Consider the following 16755-nt stretch of genomic DNA (forward strand, 5'->3'; position numbering starts at 1 on the left):
CAAACAGAGAAATAGCAAGTATAACAAGTGTATTAAATATACGTGTTCTGTATATTACAGTGTAACACTAAATACATGTTTTCTGTACATATCAGTATAGCACTTAATGCATGTGTTCTGTATATTTATGGTATAACAACAAGTAAATAACAATTGTTCTGTATATGACAGTGCAACACTTAAAACTTAAATCTTGTGTTTTCTAAATAACAGTATTTTATCTACACACTTACCATTAAAGAATCAAACAAATCATGTCACTCCTCTATCCACTCTCATATCTTAAAAAACCATGTGATGTAGGCTATTTACCGCATGTCACATGGTATCTGTTGTCATATAAGTAGTTCTAAGATCTTCTCTTAGTTCCAAATGCTGAATTGCTTGTTTGTGACCTGGTAATTCAATGTGTTTATCAAGAGGCCAGATTGACTAGGGTGGTCTTGATTAGTGATTGGCATTAGCTTTGCCCTGACCAGGATGTCCTTTAGGTCTTTTGGTCTCCGGTAGGCTACTACAGGATTGTTTGACACTGATCTAATGTTCTGTAGCCACTGCAGATAATCCCAAAACTGCTCAAAACAAAAACAGGATAGCAGATCCATTTTCCGTAGGGCCTGACAGTTATAGGAGACTCTATCAGATTCCATGATTTGAGTCAAGTTCATTTGGAATGCATTTCAAGAAACATGCATGAAAATAGAACAGAGAATAATCTGGTGGCTGCATCTACCCAGTAGTTTGCAGCAATACCACTTGGAGGTCCATGACAGTAGACTGAATGAAAATTATCCATCTCTAAGAAGACCACCTCTTCATAACAACACTTACTAACAGTTCCCTGAATAAAAACTGTACACAGGTTGGATTACCAGTTATATACTTACCTGTCAAATTCTTTAGACAAACAGGAAGGACGAATTTTGGAGGCAGGTGCTTCACTCAATTCAAAAAGTTGTTCCTGAAGAAAACAAGCATAAAAACAATTCCTCAGTTTCACAGTTGAGAATTTTTCACTAAGTATTGCTATTTCTTTAAGACTTGCTAATACATATATATGATCTATGCTTCCCACAAATAAACTTTCAATAACTGTTTTTTGCCAAGACTTCAACAAACTTATGCTCATGTTTTTAACTCACATTCTACAATATAATAAATATGTCCAACCTACATGCTGCCTGACAGAACTGCACAAACACGAGGGTTCAAAATAGTAGCAAGCAGAAATCTGTTAAAGTGTTTTATGGGTTTCCTATTTAATAAAAATGTCTGTAGCAAATATTCCCAGTGAAGAATGTAGAGAAGAAAGAACCCCAAGTGACACTTTTATCCCTTTCTTTGCCATTTTGCTACAATATTACAAAAAAGGTGGTAAAATCTGGCTCCAGCTACTTCATGTTTTAGTTCAGACCTTGAACACATGACTGGAAATGGGGATTTAATAAAGATGGGACGTAGAAAAATAGCTTTGTCCCATAGACTTATTGCTTGGACACAGATTTGCAGTTGAGTAATCCTGCAGGAAAATGGCATATACATAATAAATCAATAGGTGGCGTAACACTATTCACAAGTGATGCCTTCGCTTTTTCTCTTTGTGAATTTATTTGACAGGTTTGGTAAATAAAAATGTATAGTTTTCAATGATTTTATTAGAGTTATGATACACAATTGCAAGAGAACACAGGGATGACCCCCCCGCCAATGCAAGTGCTTCTCTATCTTACCTCCCTCCATTCCCTAAACATAAAGGACATGGTTTAGTGGGTCAAACTCACTCTTAAAATATATGAAAATTAAACCTTACAAAATAAAATGTTCTGTTGATTGAACACATACCCAGTATCCAAACAGCATGAACTTGAATGCACACCTTTAGCATTGTAAATGATATCACTACTGATGCCAAAGTTATACCTATGTCTCTGAAGACAAAAGCAGATCAAGACAATTTCAACATACAACGATTAAAACTTGCACAAAAAATCAATTATGTTTATCAACAAAAGTCCTTCAGAAAGATTTAATCATTTATGTTCACCTGGCTTTAAGGAATTACCATGGATCCAAAATAAGTCTGTCTCTTTATTCTTTATACCTGCTACTGAACACTGAAACCATCTTTGATATTCCTGAGAAACTCCAACATACCAAATTTGGTAAAAACATAACATGTTCACAAGATATAGATAAATACAATACAAGTTCTCTGTCATAGCTTTTGACATTGAACCTCATATGAAAACAGGTCACTGACAAGGATGAGAATAAATATCACGAAGTATAAATAAGGCAATATAGTAAAAAACACTTTTCTCCAATGCTATTAGCAGTAAAAATAATTTCCTGTCTCTTCTCAACAATGCCTGAATATATACATAGTCAGGTAACCAAATATTGATTTTTTTCATCCAAGATTTTAGCAAACAAAAAATTAGCTGTCTGATGGATCTAAATCATACAACCATGAAACACGAACTTATTTCCAATTAAATACAAGCATTAAAATTGGAGGTAACAAATTTGTCTAAATATTAAAATAATAAAAAGCAACAAAACTGTGAAAAATTTTGATATCTTATTCTGTGTGGTACAGAATTTAGCAATATTTTTTAAGATTTTCACATTTTGTACAAAAATGTAAAAGATATAATGAAAAAACAAAACAATTCTGATGTACAAAATGTGATATTTTTAATTATGATATTAATGGATAGATGTGCACACAAAAACTTAGAACATAAAAAAGTTACATTAAATGTGGTAACATGATTTTCAATAAACCTACCATGGGACCATGTTGGCTGTCAGAAAGACACCATCTAAAATAAGTATAACAAGACAGCATTAAAAAAAACCCATCTCAATATAAAAGTCTGTTCAGAAGGAATTAAGTAAAAGCAAGATTGTCCTGGTAACCACACTGGCTGTCCAAATCACCATTTTCCCTCAAGACACAATAGACCAGGGGTGATTGTGTCAAGTTTCATGGCAATCTACCCAGTAATTTAGGAGGAATAGCAATAACAAACATGTCATAATGGGTGGACAGATGCCGAATGACAGGCCCTTTTGATGATTAACCAAAAGAACTAGAAATCAGAGCTAAAGTTCAGCAAGTTATCAGCATACTCATCAATCTGTACATTATAAGCGCCATCTTAGAATAACAAATGAATACTTAATTTAAAATTTCTCACCCTTGAATACTGGTAGGTGGGTACTGGTCCCGGAGTGTCTCGTCGCTGTCCATCTTGGTTCAGTGAGCGTGGTGTGTTGCGTCCACTACTGCCATCTCCATTGCTGCCAATATTGGACTCTTTGTCCATACTGAGCAGTCTCACCACTTGCAAATAGCTGACTTGCAATCAGCTCAACACTGAAGCCAAATTGTAAAGGTGGCTACGAGTTCTTTCTGTAATCAATCAAACATTTATCTATGTAAAAGATCTATTGCAGATACAATGCTCATGCAAAAAGATACATAATCAATAAACAATTGTGATATTCATAAAACATTTCAGACAAATTTTTTAAAAACAACTGACACCACCAGTATATTTCCTGGTTGGTTCATATTTAACAGCACTTTATTTGACCATGTGATGTTGAGGAAATGGAAGCCAAGTGCACTTCTCCTAGGACACAACAACTCAGTGTGACTAAAATGCAATGCTATTTACTATTAATCTCTGGGACAGAAAATCTACTATCCAAAAGCCTGGGAAAAGTTGTGTCACATGCCCAAAACTGTATATAAAACATGCAGAAAAGTTTTTTTAAGTAGTTTAATAAGACCCTGCTCCTAGACATACAGGTCATTTCAGCTATTTTTCCAGCCTGAATCTATGATTAGACGAAACAATAATCTAGTTCTGCCACTATGCATGGACACTAATCGAACCTGCATCGCCTGAGCAAATGATAACAATTTCACAGTAACCCCAAGATCTCCCAAAATCATCCAACCAATGGGCACTTTGATGGGCCTATGTCCTGAGATGGAAAACAACAATAACCTCAGTGGTAACTTTTAACTTACCTAGGGAAGTTAACTGTTATATTGTTTGCTTGAACTCTGTAACTGAGAGTAGAGGTCTACCTGACTACTCTCATGCTTGTCTTATTTGTAAGTTACAAATAGGTGTTTAATTTGAATTGAAGATCTTGCCTTGATTATAACCTTAGAAGGTTCCAGAAGTAACTTTGTTCATAAATTTGACTGCAACATGACCCACATCCTGGTCATCTTATTGTGTCAGGTTTATATACAAGTTTGAGATCACTAAGATTACTCTTATCTTAATTTCAGTCAGCAAAAGTATTTACTATTGTGTTCAGATATAATTTGTGAGGAATCTTTAATTAAAATTATTCACTGGAATTAAAACGTGCTCACTAACATTTTGGACTAAACCACTTTTTTGGGATTAGAGCAAGATGGATAACCAAAGTGAAGAATATGCATGCAAAATACATCCATATTCATTATGACAATAATTTATAAGCTGTTGACAAACTAACCAAAAATATTGCTTCCTTGTGTCATCAACTCAAAATCTGCCAACAAATTACCATCAATTATGATTGGGAAAAATATCAGCAGCATATACTTATGACTTAGTATTTGACCTCCACTTTGGATTATGTGACACGTGCCAAACATAATTAAAAGATCATAAATATATCTGTAATATTCACCATTCATTTGTGACAGATAAGACCATTTTGTACAAAATATATTTTTTATGAAATATTTTGTCATAAATGTGTGTATGTGCATGTGATTTGGTTTTTCAATGCAGCCTTAACAATTTTTCAGTCTTAGCACTATGGTGTCTGCAGTTTGGCAGTTTACAGTGATGTCTAGCAATGGGACATCATGATGGAGACATGTGGCATCATGTCCCACCCAGTCATATTATCCTGTTTCCAGGCCGACCAGTCCAAGCAATAACCCTTTAATGCTGAGCACCAAGCAAGGCAGCTGCCAGTACCATTTTTATAGGTTTTGGGTATCACTCAGCCAGGGTTCGAACTTGAGACCTCCCACATTCAAGGCAGACACTCTAACCACTTAGGTCACCACAGTGGTCATGTCAATAATGAAAACACGATGTTAATATTAAATCTGAAACAAGATTACTTGGGATATTTCAGTACATTCCGTACTGAAGGAAATTACCAATATACCAATAGAGTGAAAACTTATGGTGTTATGTACTATCAGAAAAAAATAAAGAGGTAAACCGGTATGCCGCTAATCCTATGAGCCTCTACTGGATGGTACTGGTGTTTAAACTGATGGATATTGTAAACGAATCCTGGTCAGAAACAAGTCGTTCTTAATTACCATGTTAATATTGCCAGAACTGTATCTGAAACAGTCTGATGCTCATTTCTATAGAAAACTGAATATACATCACATTTGGGACTGACCATATGCCCCCGGCATGAAGGGGGTGGGTGGAAGGGATAATATTTTCAAGCTTAATGGGGCTTTACAGGTTTCATCCCAGCATGAAGGGGTGGGGGAGGGGTTAATATTTTCAAGTATAATGGGGGCTTTCCAAGTAATACAGTGGTAGTAAATGCCTCTGTCCAGTAGGGGTGTTAATACCTTATCAACATAAATCAACTGTACAAACACCAAGACATGGTTAATACTTACAAATCAATTTGTTTTGAGGCTAAAATCATTCTGAGAAGCATGGGTCAGTTAACTGTTGTTGTTGTAGGGTTTAATGCCATTTTTCAGCACATGATAGGCTATACATGGTGGCCAGTAATAATGGTGGAAGAAGAACCCGGAAAACCCCAGAAAGAACCACCGACCCACAAGAAGCTACTGGCAAGCTTTCTCACATACCCACATTAGCCGAATCCGAGACTTGAACCCACGCAGACAGAGGTGGGATGGCAGTGATCCGTAACGGAGAGCGCTTTAGACCACTCTGGGCCCCGATCAGTTAATAGCAATTTAACAAGATTAAGATAAAAGTAATAATGAGAACTAATCTGAATATTCATCACATTGAAAATGTTTCATACAGATGTTGCTCCTATTGTGACTGATGTTGTACATTCCAGAGTGACTTATGTCGACATGTTTGCTAGAAAAAACAAGCTTCATGAAGCATAGAACATTGTCAGCAATGTTTCTGTTGGTATCACATGAATTACTGTGTTGACATGTGCTCACTACTTGATGAATCAGGTTTTCTTCAGGTTTCTATTATAGAGACGTGCTTCTGGTCATTGTTCTCTGAATAAATATGTCAAGAATTAAGTATGCTTTAGTTCATTTTGCATACATTTTATGACTTTAATTTAACATTTTCTAATTTTTTGTATAACAACATTGGAATGGACTTTATTGTTGATATCAAGTGATCATTGGACCTCTGATATCACGAGCATGTCGGCTGCAAGATTTGTTTAGTCATATGACTAGCAATATAAACAGTGAGTACTAGGTCATATTTCATAACAATGTTATTTTGTCTCACCCATCTCCAGATTAAAGACAACAATATTAGAATCTCAATTTCATGCAGGTATAGTTGAAGACGAGGTCCTTCAAGTTGGATAGGCAGGCTAGTAACAGCTTACCCTTATTGCCACCATGCCATGGCAGGGAATTCCGTCTTTTATCAATAAATGTTAAAATATTTAAAACGGGGTTGTCAGAGGAACTTCAGACTTGGAATTAATACCAGTCATGGTTTTGATTTGTGACAATGTCTATTATCCAAGAAACTCTGGTAAAGGTTAGCAATGCATTTATTTCATTTTCTTTCTCTAATGTATTGTTTACATAATAATTTTCCAAACTTGATGCACATGATAAAACCATGTATGGATGATACTAGATGATCAGCATTTGTACCAGTAAAATTTGGCCTTGTACCAATTCTTCCATCACTGCGGTACATAGTTGTGCAAATGTAGCAGAATCACTTAAGCATTCTCATTCATGTAGTAACTTCTGTTCATCAACACACATACAGGTCATAACTTTACCTATGCGATCTAGCACAATGAGCTTACTCACAACAGTCTTTAAAAGTACCTAACACCTCATACTAGCTATTGTCAACCAATTAATATGTGAAATAGTGGTTGATTATACCTATTCTCTGTCTTTTTGCAGTTATATAAACTGCCCCAATGACAGTTTAACATCAGCTCCAATCAGGACTATTTACCATTTATACATGCTACAGGCAAATAATGACATGGTGGGTTTTGATTTTTCACAGAAGAATACTAAAAACTGTGTCATTAAAAACATGAACATATCAGTGGGTTTTGGAGTAAACAATAGTTTTTGAGATGTCACATTGTGTTATGGGGAGTATGCATTCAATCTGGTTTATTCTGGATCACACCTGTTGGATGGCCTCATATAAAAATGACAACATACTATATTTTGTGGCATTTATTTCTCAGACCATTTGTATAACAATCTTCCAGTTAATACTGAAAAAATGGGAGAAAACAAATGAGTAACCAAAATTTAACATTATGTTCAATCAAATTCTCAAAAATGACACCTATAGCACTAATAGTCTGCACCATACACCTACACATATGCAATCAGACTGAAAATATAAATTCACATCTGTAGCAAATGAATCAGCAATGCTTTAATCTCCCACCATCAGCACTGAAAAATCACAAATTTTCAAGCAGACTTGATTTCTCCAATAAATATTTCCTATATTTTGGAAAATTTTGGAGCTTAGGTTCAAAGGAATGGGCAAACCCAACCCCTTAATTTGTATGCTCTAGAACTCACATTATAGCTTTTTGTTATATTCCAATTAATTTTTTTTCTTTCAAATCATGAAAACAAACCTCTCTTACTACTGTGGATCTTATGGTAAAAGTCCTACAAATAATGCAGACATTCAAAACCACTTCTGCAATGCGTAGTTTTTTTGAATTCGAGTAGCAATTATTCACTTTATTTGGATCCTCATGCATCCATATTCCTTTGGATGGTCATTATTTATATGTCTCCAAGAAATACAGCAAAATCAATGTGGACATATTTGGACCAAGTCGACATAAAGGTGTGATCCAGTACAAACTGGACTGAATTCTACACGATGTGGTGTCACAATGAAAGCAGCACACATTGAAAACAAAATCATACTACCCTATTATTTGGTATGATAGACCAAACATTCTTTTCTTGACCCAGTTTAGTATCTAGCCACCAATTACAGTCCACAGTAATCTATTTTCGCCTTGAGGTTTATTTATGAACTCATAAGGTGCAGAGTATTCAACAACTGGAAAAATTATGACAATAGTGACAAGCACTTTAATATAATACGAAAGGTGGGTTGGGGTTTTTGTACCTTCAAAGAATAAAAAACAAACTACATCTGGACAAGACTTTGGAGCCCTCTAAAGAATTCAGTCAGGTAATTACTTATTCAACTTCTTAGATTTATATTTTTGAATACACTGACTAAAATTTTCTAAAATACTGTTGAAACAAAACGTTAAGAGATATTGTGGGGCTATTTGTGACCGATTCAAAGTTCATCACTCCGAATATTCATTCTTCAATGCTTGTTTGCTGTTGTTCGTTTTTCAACATTTCTGCCACGAGAAGCCTCGCAATAACAACAGTGAAATTACCTGGCAGGGCGTCTCTATAACTATTAGATACGCGTTAACACATTTTGACTAAAACCAAAGGAAAGCATTACACGGTACGTTTCGAATAGTCAATACATCAACAGAGTAAAATGTTGTTTAAGTTCCCGGATAATGCGCAGGCGCAGTTTTCAATGACCCGTATTAAGAATGAGTATTTGTATATTTGAACTAATCACCGTATGCGACTACATTAACGCTTGCATATGAAGTATCATGAGTATTTTAATTATAACTGTATACTTTATGATGTAAATAAGTATTGAGGACACAATTTTATATCACAAATAATCTGCAGTTAAGGCTATACCCTAATAAATGCTTCCGGGTTAGCTCCATGCCGGTTATACTAAAAGCCATGAATAAAGATACCCAAAGGCAACGGACACAAACATGCAGGAACGTATTTATTCTGAATAATTTTTAATAATCACCAAAGCACGAAGGATGCAACATTATCGATGTACAATGTACTTGTTTTAAGAGAACTTTATTCCTATACTGAATTATCTCCACGCTTGATCTTAGTGTATATGGCGTGTAATCAAATTAATAAAAACGACACAGAATAAAATTTAAAAAGGAAAACTATTAAAAGAAAGAACAAGATTTTTTTTTAAAAAAAGAGAGACAGAGATAAATGTAATATATAAGCTACTTAGTCTAATCACTATATGAAACGTTTACAATGAGAAGAGAAAAAACAATGAACTCATTTTTGAATTCACTTATTTAAACAATACAAAAGTGTACATATTAATGTGTACACAAAATGTACTTCTACGTTTCTGCCAAATGCTTTTTGTTTTAAATAATAACTGAGCAAAACTCTTTCATAAAACGTGTTTGAACATTCTTTGCGTATTTGATTGTCTTTGCATTAATTAATTGGGTCCTATTAAACGAACAATAAACGTAAATATAAATTATAATGTGACCACGCCTTTGCAAATTCTGTTTTAGTTTTAATTTTCTTATCTTTTTTTAATTATAGCATGTAATTTTCCCGCAGAGTTCAGCACACGCACACCCCCCAAATCTATGTTGATATTGATGGACGACTCGAAAATCAACATCATCAAGGGAGAAGGGCTGATTTATCGGCCTAGTTCAGACTGTACCTACGGTAATCAATATGTAACTTGCGTCTCGTCCGTCCCTTGCTGCAGTCAGGTTCAATTACACTGGCTACTACAATGTCATTCAAAGTAGGCCAAAATGTGACTGGTTGGAACGACAAGTGCCACATCTTAGCTAGCCAAGGTTACGATGTAATAACCATATCTACACCTTGGTGTATCGAGCAGTTATGTTTGCGCTTCGGATCTGTGAATTTCATTGGATGAAGCATAAAGCCACCGCATCCAATAAAAATTAAGTTGTTCAAAATTGAACATTCTTCCCACATTATCAAGACAGTGGAAGCAGACAATTTGAATGGACTGATAAATAAGCACTTTTCAATGCCGGTCCGTGGTTGGACAAATACTATTCACTCAAATAGACATGTAATGGCCTCCTCTGGTACATAGTCATAATTTCTATGTTAAACTTCCAAAGTATGCTTTTAAGGTCAATTGCCCCCGCCATTTTCGGCCAATGTACAATATACCATGACATTAGTTAGTTTGTGTCACATACTAAGGTAGGCAACTCATGAAATCTAATAGACGTAGCTAGGACAAAGTACCAATATATATGTTCAATATGCCATGGTGTAGATAGGGTTATCATATCGGAACATTGGCTAGCAAAGATGCAGGTGCCAAGGCTCTCTCAGTTCATTAGCAGTAAACGTGGCTAGGGGCATCGGACATCCACTATACTTCTCTCTAAGGGCTCTGATATTTTCTTCAGGTGTCTGAAAGCTTTGACGTGAGCCGATCCAGTGTCCCCCACACTCTAGTCTCTTCGAGGCTACTGCACTATCCGGTAGTCTTCACTGTAATGACGTGTTGCTTCCCTGTCCTCTAACAGCTCACCCAGTTCCACTGTTACTGTTTGGTCCTGCAGATATAATGACACCAGTTTCTTTCATTTAGGCGGCTGTGGTTGCTTGGCTGAAGTCTTCTTCGTGTCCGTTGATCTTGCCGTGGTCTGTGTTGCAAAGATCCTTGATGTTTGCTTATAGGCTGTCGAGTTGCTGCAGCGCCTGGCGGTTGTGGCTGGGGTAGGGATTTTTCCTAACTGCCTCTGTAGTACTGCTCACCTCAAGCCTTGGGCTTCTCTTTTTATTTCCACCTTCTTCCTTTCTTCCTCCATCACCTTCCTTGACCCTTGTTATTTGGTATCAGTAGTGTTGAAGGCCGGTGTGTGCATGGGGTGTTACGTCCTCGGTTCTACCATGGCTGGAGTTTTTGTTGTTGTTGAGGGTGGTGGTCGTACTGGCCGTAATGTAACGGCAGTGGCGCACGGTATCGGTCAAGTCTGCGTTGCACGTGGTCGCTTCCAGTCGTCACAGGATGGTTTCTGTTGTTCCGTGGTTAGTGTTTGCTTGCGCTTGAATTTGACTATACAGAGTCTGTGCTTATGGCGATTGGGATAGTATATGTTTAAGAAGAGGAAAGGGTAGCACTGAATATCGGGTCATGACCAACATGAAAGCAGATCGTTTCGTTTTATCAAGCTTTTGCACCTTTATGTTGAGTTGTATTTTAATTCAGTCAGTTCCACATTGTGTGATTGGCCTTGTAGTTGGCTTTATGACCCCCTTATACTATCTAATTTTGGGGTTGTTTGGTCATGTGCATTTGTTAGTGCGCCCTGTTACGTATATCATTCTGGGCTTGGCTTGTAATCGGGGACAGCATTGTGCGGTTGGAAATGTTGATCTGGGATTGTGACCACTTTATAATGTTACGGTCAGATTATCGGACCATACCATTATTTCCCTTTTTAGTAAATTAAATACTACCACCCTGTGTGGCTTAGGGCCATGTTATATCCCTTTTTTTATGATCATCCTATCTTTTTATTGTTATAAATATAAGTAAACCAAACTTTTGCCATCTTGTGTAGCGGTACCTGATGAGTTGGGATTAGGGCCGCCTTGTAATTGTTGGTTAGGATGAAAATCCCTTTGGGTTATTTTCGTGCTGAGAGTGAGATTTTTTTCTTCCTTTTTTAAATTAGAGGTTGCATGTTTTGTTTGTATAGCTTCAGCAGTGTTAGGTTATTGGAAGAATGCATATAAAGTTGTAGATGGTGACAAGTGGGGTTTGGGTCATATCTGTTGATTAGTATTTTTTTTTTGCACATGATGCGTCCTATGAACTGACACACTCTCCTTTCCATTTGTCATCACTTTTAGCTGATTTCAGAGATCGCAGCACCATGATGGAGTCGCTTGATTTGTAACTCAGAATTCGGCCATATGAATGGATCAGGTATCGGGTAGTCTCATCGCGAAGCCCTTGCTCGGGATTACCACTGCCGCTGCAGTACGTCCCAGGTTGTGTGATTTAGAGCTATCTTTATAGGTTGCGTATATCCCTTGTATCTACTATATATCTCCGAGAATATTTTTGCCCTTGTTTTGTGGTTGGTCTTGTTTTAACCTGTGATTTAAGGCACTGAAATTTATTTAATGAGTTTAACAAGTCCATGGGACAGAGTCCATGAATGTCATAATTTCTGCCTGGATGTTGGTAATCCTTTGTTCTCTTTCGAGATCATGGATTATGATTTTGCGTGTCACAGTATCTTGAAAACCTTTCTGTAAATGCGTTCCCGTTGCTGAATATTATCTTCTAAGCTAGCCATTCACAGCAATCTTTTTATGAACTAATTACACGTTTACCATATTGAATCTGGTGGTGAAGGTTATCGAAGATATTTCAATGATCACTTCGCCCCACATCACACTTTGCAAAGAAATTTCGTCCTGAGATGATATTTCTTGTAAAAGTTTTTTGAATATCTCTAAGCTTTTAATCTTTTCCTGGACTTCGTTCCTTGAAATTCCGTGTATCACCGTCACATTTTAAATTGAAGTCGTGAACATCCGAAATCTTACCGGAGACAGGTACTCGTTGATGAATGTTTAAGCACTTAATACCAGTGATTGAAACGTTTATGTCGTAAAGGATGTAACTGTTCTTTACGTTTCACTTCAATCTGCACGAGCTCTTGTAAATACGTTCTCGTTTCACGTGATCCAAACTATGAATTCTGTTTTCTACGATATGACGATCATATCTTTTCGACCGACCAAAGGAAGGCAATGACAACGGGGAAGACCTTCCGGTAGGTTCCAGGTAAACTGAGTCTTTATACTCCCACTCATGAAGTGCCAATTCCCAACTAAAGCACTGTGCTTTATCTTCTTCTCTTCAGCTGACAAATCCTGCTCAGACTAAAGATTTGGGAATATGTCATTTAGATATTAAGGCCATTTACCCTTGAACGTCTAAAATCGACATTTATAGATACAAAGCCAGGCAAAGCCATAAGAAACGGGTATTTGTCTTTGATTTGGGACATCTCGATGACCTAGCGTTGGTATCCGGAGTGCAGGCACTCGTTTTTGAAAAAATAGTTTGATAAAAATTGTCAAAGATCGATTAACGTTTTGATGTATTTGTAAATTTATGCGGATCTAATGTTTTCACGCGAAAGTCTTGATATTGTCCAGACTGCAAAGCTTCTTTGAAGACATAAAAATTCACCATTTTGCTCGATTAATAGTTGAATTCAGCCATTTTAACTTTGTATTTGGTATGAATTTCTCGCTGTCGGTCTCTATATTGGTATCCGTAATTGTTTGGGCCACCGTTAGCAAAGATGACTATAGCGTCTTCTAGGTTCTCGTACGTCCATTCATTTTAATGGTCCCCTGTTACATTTGGTTAATGGTAATGCATGTACATATTACATACATATGTCGGAGTCTAGATCTCCTAAACGTTCTAAGGCATTTTACAATGTTAAACAGGCAATGAGTGTCATTTATGTTGCAATGATGATATTTCCAAACTTGTCGGGATGTCTCAACTCGATCGCTTCTTCGTAATTGACCAACATAAAATTTCCACGGACGATCTTCACGTGTTTCATGAGTTTTCCTTTCTAATCCACTACTCGAAAGTAGCGACTTGGTCAACATCGAACGTTGCAACAATTTTCCCCATAAATAAATTAACATTACATTTGAAAAGCGATATTCTTTCGTCATTCTTTTCCACATATTCGAAAGTGATGCTTCCTTAAGAGCGGAACCTTTCTTTGAAATTCCTCTTTGTCTTCTGTAGTCTGATTAGAAGATGGATAACCACTAGCTTCTTGTCCCAATTTGAGACATTCGTTGACATAGCCAGAAACAAATTCCTTTAAATGGATTCTTCGTCCTTTTGTGGTAGGACACTGCAAATTTCGCAGATTTTTAACAAGCGGTATCCACGCACACAGAAGATGAAACAATTCGACACAAAACCCAATTCCTGTCAAAGCGCGTTCTTCGTCCTTGTGGCAACAAGCTGGGTCTTGATTACAAACTTCAACACACGTACGACATAGCAGAAACATCAGTTTTCAACGACATATTACAAACAAGCGTAGAAGATTCTGCAGTGGTACACATGTTGATTTGGTTTTGAGAATAGGTGGAACAATGGGACAATGCACGTGTATATGATGCCTAAGACACGAGTGATATGATTTAAATGTTTCAACAATCCAAACGCGCGTTACAAAATGCAGTCGGAGCGTGGTGTCTCTCTTCCAATCAAAAGAGCGGTCACGTGACGTCACATTTAATTTATAGCCACCAGCGTTCGCATGGTTACCATTGCGGCACAGTTTGAGTACCATACCGTTGACTGAAACAATGAAGACAATATACTGGGGGTGCATCTGCTGCGGATACCTAGTATACTTCAAGTGATAGTACGATGTATACGACTACTAATGTAGTTGTAACCAATATTCTTCTTCTACAAGAGGGTGACTTCAACTTAGTTATGGCTGATTTTCTATAAAAACAAAAGACACGTTTTCTTTGGCATGTTCACTTTTGAATCAGAATTCACAATGAAAATTTCAGAAAACATCACAAAAGTCAATTTTCTTCTTCGTTCTTTGTGTTCCTTCTGTCTCATTTTTTTAATTAATTTATTTTTTACTGGTAAGGGTTATTCTTCTGCATTGTCTTCTAGTTTTCTTGCCTTTTTGCATGGGTTATTCTTTTTCTGTTTTTAAAGGACTTTCCTCCTCCCGTTTCTCCTGCTTTTTCTCTTTTCTTTTATCTTCTTAGGACACTCCGTAGAACAATGTCCATCTCCTTGACAATCATAAAGGGTATATTTTATGTTTGTTTCTTTTTTATCAAATATTTCCGTTGCTTTGACGATGTGGACGTTCTGGAGCCCATTGTCCCTTTTCTTGACAAATTTAGCAAGTATTTTTACTTTTATCTCGAGATTAGTCTGTAGTCTTATCCGAAGCAAACTTTTGAATTACCGTATGTATGTATGTGACCAGAATTGCGATCTGTGTTGACTCTTCTATTATCACAGTCTGAAAGCTTGATGAATTACATGCTCTTGGGGTGAGACGCTCTCTAAATATATTGGTAGCGAGTGTGCAAAACTTAGTCAAATAAAAAATGTTTAAATTAAGATGAAACAACCACTCTATTACAGCGAGAAGCCGGAAGTAGAAGCCAAGAGATGACAAAAACTTCTGTGTCTCCGAAGAGTTCGCACAGGTATATGCCAATGATAATGAATATGATTTGAGTGTTTCTGAACCGATACCCACTATCTCTTCTTGGTTTGCCTTTTCCATGTGTCCGTCTTTGTGTGCCTTTTCCCTGTCTTTGCGTGTTTTTGCCTTAACTTCGCCCATCTTAGCCGTATCTTTGTGTGTCTTATTCTTTCTCTCAACGCTGTCTTTGCGCAATTAATTACTCCACTTTTGCCAGTAATTGCTATGTGTGTATACAAATATATCCTCACAAGAAACTTTCTGTATCTGTAGTAAATGAGATAAAAATATACAAATATTTTTAAGAATATTCCGTTGTTTTTACAAAAGGCATTACTGAATATTTAACATAATTCATTACAACGTTTATTAAAACAAAGAAAAAAAGTAACACCTAGCGAAAGCAAGCATTTCTAAGTTTGACACATTTATTTATATAAATTTATAATTTATATCAACAGTAAATATTTCCAGTATTTAAATTTTAAAAGTCTCTGTACCATCTTTGTTCTATTTTTGTTCTCTCTCTCTTCATCGTCATTGTTTGTCTTTACTCTGTCTTTGCCCGTCTTTGTCCTATCTTTGCGCGTCTTTGCAGTAGGACCGGATTAGTAATGACTGTTCCATGCAGAACTTCCGGTTGCACAATTTCGAGTTTTAACGCTCTGCGAAATGGGGATTTTAGAGAGAATTTCGGAAATAGAGGCCGAGGTTACAATATTATTCACTTTATATGAAAACTATGAAAGAGTGTTTAATATCTTCTTTATTAATTTTCATTTCTTATTTATACATGTGCTGAAAATATGTCACCTGAACAAAAATGTAGAAGGGTGGGTGGGTGTGCGGAGTAGCTTGTAGCGCTCTATTATCGCGGTACTTAATGTTGTTATCGGTACATATTAAAACCATTTTGTTGTTGCTGCATGCTTATAATTGTTAAACTTTCTATGATTTTCCCTCTCTCTATTCTAATAAAAATCGTCACTCGAAGACGTAAATGTAAATAAAAATAACGTATGGTGGCTAACCTAGTCCTACAATGTAAGACATAGCACATGTTGGTTTTGTTTAAGTGCTATGTCTTACTATCCAAATAACGGCCTTGTATAGCGTGTTCCGATGTCGTTGACATTGGAACGAGTACTCAAAGTTTCTGGAATATCTCACACATTTGGCAACATATATCGACACTCTTCCACTAATTTATGTGTAATTAATATACTTACTGAGCTGTCTTTATCCTGGAAGAATGAAAATATGACACTTGCAAATGGATGCATTTTCATGTTCCATTGACATACATTTGAATTTGTTGCAATGCGATGGTAGTCAAGGTATGTCGAAGTATGTTTAACTAGGTTAATGTGGCGGATA

The 16755-nt window shown here is 36.4% G+C and overlaps 2 protein-coding genes across 6 annotated transcripts in view; one reads left to right on the forward strand and one right to left on the reverse strand.

The window, feature by feature from the left end:
• Positions 1–8774, reverse strand: part of LOC149777595 (uncharacterized) — a 100229-nt gene extending 91455 nt beyond the window's left edge. For all 4 annotated transcript variants that reach the window (XM_089942231.1, XM_089942233.1, XM_089942232.1 and 1 more), the window contains exons 1-3: positions 8659–8774; positions 3204–3418; positions 888–961 (exon numbers count right to left, since the gene is read on the reverse strand). In XM_089942231.1, coding sequence (XP_089798357.1) covers positions 888–961; positions 3204–3332 — 203 coding nt within the window. In that variant the 5' untranslated portion in view covers positions 3333–3418; positions 8659–8774. The remainder of the gene's footprint in view (positions 1–887; positions 962–3203; positions 3419–8658) is intronic.
• Positions 8775–15963: 7189 nt separating this feature from the next.
• LOC149777596 (developmentally-regulated GTP-binding protein 1) overlaps positions 15964–16755 on the forward strand; it is a 59445-nt gene continuing 58653 nt past the window's right edge. For both annotated transcript variants that reach the window (XM_089942237.1, XM_089942238.1), the window contains exon 1: positions 15964–16089. In XM_089942237.1, the coding sequence (XP_089798363.1) occupies positions 16051–16089 (39 nt within the window). In that variant the 5' untranslated portion in view covers positions 15964–16050. The remainder of the gene's footprint in view (positions 16090–16755) is intronic.

Source organism: Sinohyriopsis cumingii, chromosome 18 (genome assembly GCF_028554795.1).
Source record: "Sinohyriopsis cumingii isolate HCF-2022 chromosome 18, ASM2855479v2, whole genome shotgun sequence".
In the NCBI taxonomy this organism is placed as follows: Eukaryota; Metazoa; Mollusca; class Bivalvia; order Unionida; family Unionidae; genus Sinohyriopsis; species Sinohyriopsis cumingii.